General features: G+C 45.7%; 1 protein-coding gene across 1 annotated transcript; it reads right to left on the bottom strand.

The window, feature by feature from the left end:
- Window positions 1–955: 955 nt before the first annotated feature.
- LOC310780475 (olfactory receptor 2AG1-like) lies at window positions 956–2026 on the bottom strand (the record flags this gene model as incomplete). Its single annotated transcript, XM_083641053.1, has 1 exon — window positions 956–2026. One exon carries the CDS (start codon window positions 2024–2026, stop codon window positions 956–958), a length of 1071 nt encoding a protein of 356 aa, XP_083497179.1.
- Between the last annotated feature and the right edge of the window lie 6825 nt (window positions 2027–8851).

Here is an 8851-nt window from a genome sequence, read left to right on the forward strand (position 1 = left end):
AGGCAGACTCGACTACAGCTCTGACAGGAAGTGTAAACACAATCAGAACTTGTGTTTACACTTCCTGTTAGTCTCTCAAGCCAGACTGTCCTACATAAGGTGAATAGGCTTCCAAAGTGTATGAGCATCTCAGTCGCCCCAACACAGTATGCTTAAACGCATTCTATTGTAACAACCTGTCCTTGGCTAAGACCATGTCCCCATGGTTAGTCTATCTCGTCCCTCTGCCTGAGTTGTATGACCCAGGATGCACCTCATTGAATGGAAAGGAATTGCATACAAAAATTCCCATTCTCTGGGGTGGAGTTGTCCAATCTCTACAACCCAGTTTCCCAGGAGTTGTAGAGATTACTTGCAAAGCCCCATTTAATGGACAGCTTGCCTAGGTTACCTGAAAAAGCCCATTTAATGGACAGCTTGCACAGTTTACCAGGAAAAGCCCATTTAATGGATAAACCTGGGGTCTCCGAGGCCTGGGTGGGAGACCCAGGGCCCCAGGACCCTGCAGAGGTCCTGGGGTTGGGTCGAGACCCCCCTTCGGGGGTCTCCGACCCCCTGAAAGGGGGACCCCTCTCCCATGCCCCATGCCTAACCCTAACCCAGACACTAACCCTAAACCTAACCTCTCCCACCCCCTAACCCTAAACCTAACCTCTCCCACCCCCCACACCTAACCCTAACTCAGACCCTAACCCAGACCTTAACCCAGACCCTAACAACCCAGGGGTCTGATGCCTAACCAGACCCTCCCCACACCTGCAGAGGTGGGCAAGGTGGTCGAGAGAAGAGCCAATGGAGAATCCTATCCATTAAATGGGGTTTGCAAGTAATTGGGGTGGAGTTGTACAATCTCTACAACCCAGTTTCCCGGGGGTTGTAGAGATTGTACAACTCCACCCCAGAGAATGGAGGCATTTTGATGCAATTCCTTTCCATTTAATGAGGTGATTCATCATTAATCTAGTGCGAATTCAGGGTTCTGATCCCTCTCCGTCCAGTAACAATGCAGCCTGGGTAGTGCCTGCCTCACCTCCCCGTTCCTCAGCCCGTAGACAATCGGGTTGATGCAGGGTGGCACCATCATTAGGACCAGCAGGGCCATGTGGAGCACGGATTGGGAGACCACACTGTTGTCCTTCATTAGAGACAACAGCATTTGCATGATGGTATAGAACAGCCCTGGCAGGATTCCCAGCACCTGCATAACACAGTAGAACAACACAGTCTTACGCGCTCTGGTGTTGACCATGTCGAAGGGTTCCATGGCCCTACTCGCGTCTTGGTACATCCTAATGTAGGAGAACGAATGGAGCATAAGAGATGTCAGGATGCAGAGGATGCCCGTGAACATGCGGAAAATCTTAGGCACATGCGGGAAACCCAAGTTCTGCTCCACCGCGGATGGTTCGCACAGCAGCCCCACTATGAAGGGGCTTGACCGGGCCGTCTCTTCTGATGGCAGCAGCACAATGTAGATAATGACGGTAGAGATGACGTAGAGCCAGATTAGGCTGAGGCAGAGCCGCAGGCGCGGTTGGGTGATGATGACCAAGTAGTGGATGGCATGGCACACGTACACGTAGCGCTCGAGAGCCATGAAACCGATGGTCAGGATGCTGCACAAATTGGAGGTGGTGACAATGAAGAACTGGATGTAGCACCAGGCATTGAATGGCAGCATCCGCCAGTGGATCAGGCAGTGGATGACTGTTGGACCTATGGTGACGGTCTGGAGGAGGTCGCTCAGGATCAGGCTCTTGAGGAGGCAATAGCGTGGCTGCCAGGACACGTCATCGGAACGTCCAAGCGCGAACAGACAAAATCCGTTCACCACCAATGACAGGAGAGTCAGTGTCACAAACAGGCATATCAGCATGGGCACTGCCTCAGCGTGGGGCAGGATGCGAAAGAGGCAGCCGGCTGTGTGATGCCCGGTGGAGGTGTTCCACGGTGGCTCGGTTTGGTTCTCCTCGCCGAGCCAGGCACACACGTCGCCGGTCAGGTTGTGCACCTCTGCGGCCTTCATGCTGGGTGCAGTGTTGTAGTCAAGTCACTATATCTCGAGTCCGAGTTGACCCTCGAGTTCCTAATGTTCAAGAGAGACGAGCAAGCGCACACACACACACACACACACACACACACACACACACACACACACACACACACACACACACACACACACACACACACAGAGCACACACAAACACATGCAGAGAGAGAGAGGTAGAAGAGACTTGTCAGAAGATGAGAATACTGTGTGGCCCAGGGGCCATATGTATCTGATGTAGATAAAATTAAAAGAAATAAAATAAAAGTTCCATTCATTTGCATTCAATAAAGCAATAATTGCATACACATAATTAATTGTAATGAGTTATAGTTATATCATAAGGACAGACTCATATAGACAGACACTACAAAGACAGCATAATCTGTCATGGCATTGAGAAGGTCAAGGCGCGGATTGAAAAATCGGGCACGTCGGGCAAATGCCCGGTGGCCTGGCCTGGTTCAGATGTCAGGACTGGCCTGACATCTGAAGCTGGACCAATCATGTAGCCTGCTATATACAGTACATCAGAAATAAAAATGAAAATAAGTGAAGAAATAAATAGGCTAAATATTTAGTGTGCAAAACTGTCCTCCGCCTGCCCATATTGAGCCAAATGGAGAGAAAGTTCCAAGGCACCACACAGTTCCAAGACACCCCACACACACACACACACACACACAAACACACACACACAGGTAAAATAAATGGAGTGTCTATTCGTACCCGGGTGTAAATATCTTCTGCCGTGTTGTGGGGCTATTTGTATCCCCTATTGACAGGCACAACAGAGCGGAGGAGGGTCCGAGCTGCAAGGCAGGGCAGTAGGCTACAGCCTGAGCCTGGTAGCCTATATGCACGCACACACTACATCCATGTAGCTTTAGTTCATATTTAATTAAATGACCTTATTTTGCGAGACAAAGATAAAGCCAATACGCAGAGCTGTCTCTCTGTCTCTCTTACGTTACTGCTGAAAATATGGTGGCCATATTGTTTTTTACTCCTACTGGCCTTAGCTGAGAGTGGGATGTCATAGAGGAGGTCTCCCCGAGCGTGTGCATATATGGTTTGCACACGCGGTTATATCTTGGACACGGGGGTGTCCACTGTCCATTTTGTAAAGGCTATGCAGTCCAGTGAACAGCATTTATCCATTGAGATAACATTCTCAATGTTATTGAAACAGTTGTTGCGTAGTTTATTGTTTAAATGTGCAAACTTTTCAGTGCATTTTAAAAACACTAGTGCAGTGCCCGTTCCCCCATGCACCACCCCGTGGGCGCTTCCCCCCGGCACACACACTGCACTCTGTCAGGTCCCCCTAAGCGCAAGTTTGAAGTCGATCCGACAAACGGTTCTCAAGATACGCGAAGGGCAGACATACAGACAGTCCTGGAATAAGTCAAAATTGCATGAAATGCGGGACCGCACTCCATCGGGGCCGAGGAGCGCACTCGCCAAGTTTGAAGTCAATCAAACAAATGTTTCTCGAGATAAACTGCTTTTTGTGTTGCCAGTAGGTGGCGAGGGAAATTGCAAGATTTGCAAGAAATTCAACGCCGCAGTTGCATTGCATCCATGTCCCACGACGCCACCGTCTGTTTCTCCACCGGAGTCTGTGTGCTGCAGCTTTGCTCTGTTTCAACTCCCTGTGGGCGTGCCAAGTCCGCCCTCCCCTGTCTCACTAGGCTCTTTCACACACAGATCGCGGCAAAAAAGCAGTTTAGGAGTCCCGCAAAGCCCGCAGCCTCGCCACAGAAGTTGCTTTCACACAGAGCCAAGCAGCACGGCCACATTCCCGTCCTGCAGTGTACTTTCAGGTGAAATCCCCTGCTCCCGGATTGAAAGGCGAGCACCACTCCCATGGTGGGCGGACTCGCCTTAATATCAAAACGCATGCATCTGCCGACTTTCTGGCAGCGAAGTGTTGCATCAATTGCATTCAAGGAAAGCCAACTTTATTTATACAACACATTTCATAGAAGTAAATTCACTGACTAAGCAGATGGATATGGTGTCACCTTGTGTAATTCCTTGTGTAATGTGTTGTCCACATGCAGCATGGTAACAAGGCTTTCAATATTCATCTGATCGACTTTATGCACACACCATCATGTAGCCTATTAGGTAGGCTACAATGCTAATTCTTTTCTTTTGGTTCCAGTTTTTTGTAAAGCAAATTATTCCCATCAAGTAGCCTAATTAGGGGCCGTTCTGAAAGAGACGCCCGCATATCAAACAGCTGCAGTCTGCATAACGTTCGTCGGGGGAATAGTAGCCTATAACGTTAGTAGTTTTTGTAAGGGAATGCACAGAGCTGATTTCGAGAGGGAATATCCTCAGACCAACTCGCCACAGACAGCTATAGCCCTCTGAAGCTTATTATTATATCCGTTAATTTTACCTACTAATGTCAACATCGTTTGAGCATAAAGCCTAACCGCACGGAGCATTCCTCCTGGCGTCCCTGCAGTCATGATTGTATAGGCTATTTTTTTTACTTTCACTTACTTACTCACTTACTTGCACTTTCTTGCTACATGAGGTGATTTCCCCTGTAATTTTTTTTATGAATGAGCTGACCATTCGCACCTTTTCCGGCTTGCTGCGACAACGCTTTCAAGTGGAGGTGGGTTGCCAGGTAACCCGGTGCTGTTACTACCTACCGTGGCGGGACAAAAGGCGTAAAACAATTATCCACCAACGCGCGTTCACGACATTCACATCGGAGGCGCGAATCCTATTTTTCGTGCATTTTTCGGCTTCGGTGTGAAAGAGCCTACTGACACTCCACTCTCCAGTCCTCTGTTCAGTGTACATGCAGTGTTGCCAACTTGGCGACTTTGTCGATATATTTAGCTACTTTTCAGCAGTGTTGGGGGTAACTCATTACAAAAGTAACATATTACATGTAATATTACTTTTAGCAGTAACTCGGTAATATAACTTATTACTTATAGGATTTCAGTCATATTATACCAGTTACTTTGTCAAGTAGGCTAACTCAAGTTACAAATTGAGTTACATTTGATTAAATCAAAGCACATATTTAAAAAAGATACAATCATTTCCTAATCAAACTGTGTTTTATGCAAATAACCACTATAGATGACAATAACAAAGAAAAGAATAACATTTAGAATTTTGGATTGTTTACAGTGACTTCAAGACGGTTGAAATTATTTTTCTGGATGGTTCCGGGGCGGTGATGTCATTCTGCTGCTGCTGCTGTTGTTTTGGTCAAAGTAATGCAAAAGTAGTGTAATAAGTAACGAGTTACTCTACACAGAAAGTAATATTGTAAAGTAACTTATTACTTTCAAATGAAAGTAACTAGTAATAGTATATTACATTTTGAAAGTAACTTACCCAACACTGGTGTCAGACAGGCAGAGAGAAGGAGAGAGAGGGAGGGAGAAAAGCAAGCACATTTTTCGCCATTCCCCCCAGTGTTGAATCGGTGGCTATGGCCTTGCTATAAGTAATAAGTCATATTACTGAGTTACTGCTAAAAGTAATATATTAATATGTTACTTTTGTAATGAGTTACCCCCAACACTGTCTGACACACACAACGCTTCGCCTTCACTGCAGCCTCTATCCTACCTGAGAGCAGCAGGATAGGGTTTGCTTGTAATTTCTAACAGCTTATGTCGAATCTGTCGGAGTCAGCACTTAATATTACAACCATACAGTCAGAGTACAACGGCGTGCAGGGCAAGCCCACCGCACGGCATGGACACATCAAACTTTGCCGCCTGTAAACGATGTTTACACAGCTGCACAGGCAAAAGGGAGACAACACGTCCACTTGACTTGCCAAAGCATCTCTCCAACAGACAATCCGTCTAGTAGCCTACAAAGTGTGACAGTTTAGCGAATGTGATAGTCAAGGTCAAGCGAGTGTGATTTATTTTGTGACAAGCAAACTTTTTTCAGCGTCGTTTGACGAGGCAATTAAAGGCAATGCTCTCATCAGCGCCTAACCTCTGCCAAGGAGGTAAGCTATTGAGTCATGACCGGTGTTGGGCAAGTTTCTGATTGATTGATTGATTGATTGATTGATTGATTGATTGATTGATTGATTGATTGAAACAATTTATTTCAAACAGTTAAAACAATACATAAAGTGAAAAAACCAGTAAACATAACAGTCTAATAGACTTCAGCAAAAGGAAAATACGTAAACTCAAACATAAAAAAGGCAAACTGTTTGAAAAGGGGCAGGAAGAAGCCTAGGCTTATCGAGTCCTGCCCCCAAATCATTCATAAACAAATTCATACATCCCTATATATGCATATCCCAACTCCCACGCTCCTCCGCTCATGTATACATGCATACGCTACATACATAGGCTATATATACACATACATAGGTATACAAACTTACCCATACACACAATATCATAAATCCACCCACATATCCCTATCAATACTTATTCATAATAATACATTCCAATATTACCCCAATAACCCAATGCTTTGATATTAACTTGTGTTGAACCAATGCATATAAGAATTTATACAATGTAAATCTGTGCATCATTCGTTCATTCGTTTTTCAAAATAAAACCAAAAATAAAAAAAATATTTTTTTGTACTTGATTTTGTACTCAAATGAAAAATGGAAAAAACGGATAATGAGCGTTTCCCGTTTCATTCAATTTTAATAAAGCAAGTTGAGTGACCCGGAAGTATTGCAAGTCACGTGACGCCATGCAGCCCAGAAAGGAAAATTCTCAATGCATGGGGACAGCTGTGTAACAGTAATATGAACGAATATAAGACTTCCGGTTTGCGGAGCTAGCGAATATAAGACTTACGGTTACCTTCAGAGTAAAAGCGGCGTAATTCATGTTTTTAAAAGGCATAGAAAAATGGTTAGTTCGCAGATTAAAACAATAAACAAAGCATCTAAACGAAGGTATACAATACAAATTATGTTTCTGTTTAACACCAACTGTTTTAATAACATTGAGAACGCTCTTCTCAGTAGCCTATGTAAATGGCTAAAACCTGTTCACTAGAGTGCTAGCCTTTACAAATTGGACACTGGACAGGTTTGTGTTCAGCTGTGTCCTGTGAGCGAATATAAGAGCTAGCGAAGTTCCGGTGAGATTTTTCAAAAAAATTCAAAGTAAAAGAAAGATTCTGCACAATTATAGAGCAGACAGGGGCGATTGAAAAATCATTATTTTCCACATTAAACTAAGCATTTAAATGAAGCTATACAATACAAATGATGTTTCTGTATGACAATAACTGTTTCAATAACATTGAGAACGTTCTTCTCAGTATCTTAATAGATAAAAGCTGTTCACTAGAGTGCATAGCCTTTACAAATTGGACACTGGACAGGTTTGTGTTCAAAGTGGGAGCTTGCCAAACATATGCACACGCTCGGGTAGATATGGAGAGATATATGTGTCTTTATTCTGTGACTGAAAGTTTACATCCTGTAACCAAAGAGTGTATCTGTGAGAAAATAAATCCACTTAGTAATCAAAAAATAGATTCGTAAGCAAAAACATAGATTTGAAAACAAAACTATTGTAGCGAATCGCTTATTCGCCAAGGAACCGGAGACTTGTAGTTGGTACAGGGTTCTTTATTCACAGGCTCATTCTCCTAGCTTCCAGCGGTAGCCTTGCTGCTAGCTCTAAACACACCCAGTCAGCTCGCTCACATAGCTTGACTCACTTCCGCCACGCGGCCGCTGGTCCCATATACCCCCTTCCCCCTAGGAACACACCCACACACATTAGTTCCTAGCTACACACGGAAACACCACAATACCTGCGATTACCTGGATCGCTATATCCCCCACTCAACTTTAATTGTCCCTCCCACGCGACACCCACAACCCACACATATCCCCCCTGTACCAAAACACACCAACACCAACACTTTTTGTATTCCCCCAATTTGTCCCTTATTATTTCACCACTTCTTAATTTTCGTTCCACCACCACCATTTGCATTTCTTTTCATTCCTTCCTCTTTTCCCATTCCTTTAAATTCAGCCCACATTTCAGTTCACATTCCCATTCCAATAGGCCTTTTCTTTTTTACACACATTTACATTCGACTCAATAACCCGTTTACGTTTTCCCTCTTTTCTTTACACTCATCTTCAATTTAACTCAAACCCATCACATTTACATTATTTCGTTTCTGACCTTTTCCCACTTCACTTCAACCACCATTTCCATCCCCCCTTTTACAGCTTCTGTCCCACCCGAAGCACATTACAGTCAACACAGCTAAGGCAGTAGTCCTCTACGTCTCCCTTCATCTGTACCCAGTAGAAAACTCGACAAAGGCGGCTGAGTGTCTCTTCAGGCCCGCGATGCCCCTGACCTCTGCGGCCCCTGTGCGCCCCCCGCAGCGGCAATCCCCGCAGGCAGCTGGGCACCACCACGACGCTGCTACTCTTCCCGCGCCCATCCAACCCCAGAATCCCCGACTCCCTCACCCTCAGGTCCGGAAACAACTCCCACAGTCTCTTCGTGGTACTTGAACACATGCACATCTCCTCCAGGTGAGGCCGGCATCCGGCCGCCACCCACCTGCGCACCGGTCCAACGCTAGCGTCCTCCGCCTGTCTGCGTATCCACTCCTCCAGATCGACATCCTCCATCGTCACGTTCTCATCCTCCAGGTCTTGCACTCGCTCGTCCTCCCATCCTGCTCCCCCAGGGGGCGGCGCGTTCAGGACAGCAGGGCGAACACCACCGGCGTCGATCTCCACCTCGGCTCTCTGCAGTGCAACCATGGGGGGTGTGTAGCGGCTAGGCT

The sequence above is a fragment of the Poromitra crassiceps genome, assembly GCF_964638095.1.
Source record: "Poromitra crassiceps genome assembly, chromosome: 8".
NCBI classification, from domain to species: Eukaryota; Metazoa; Chordata; class Actinopteri; order Beryciformes; family Melamphaidae; genus Poromitra; species Poromitra crassiceps.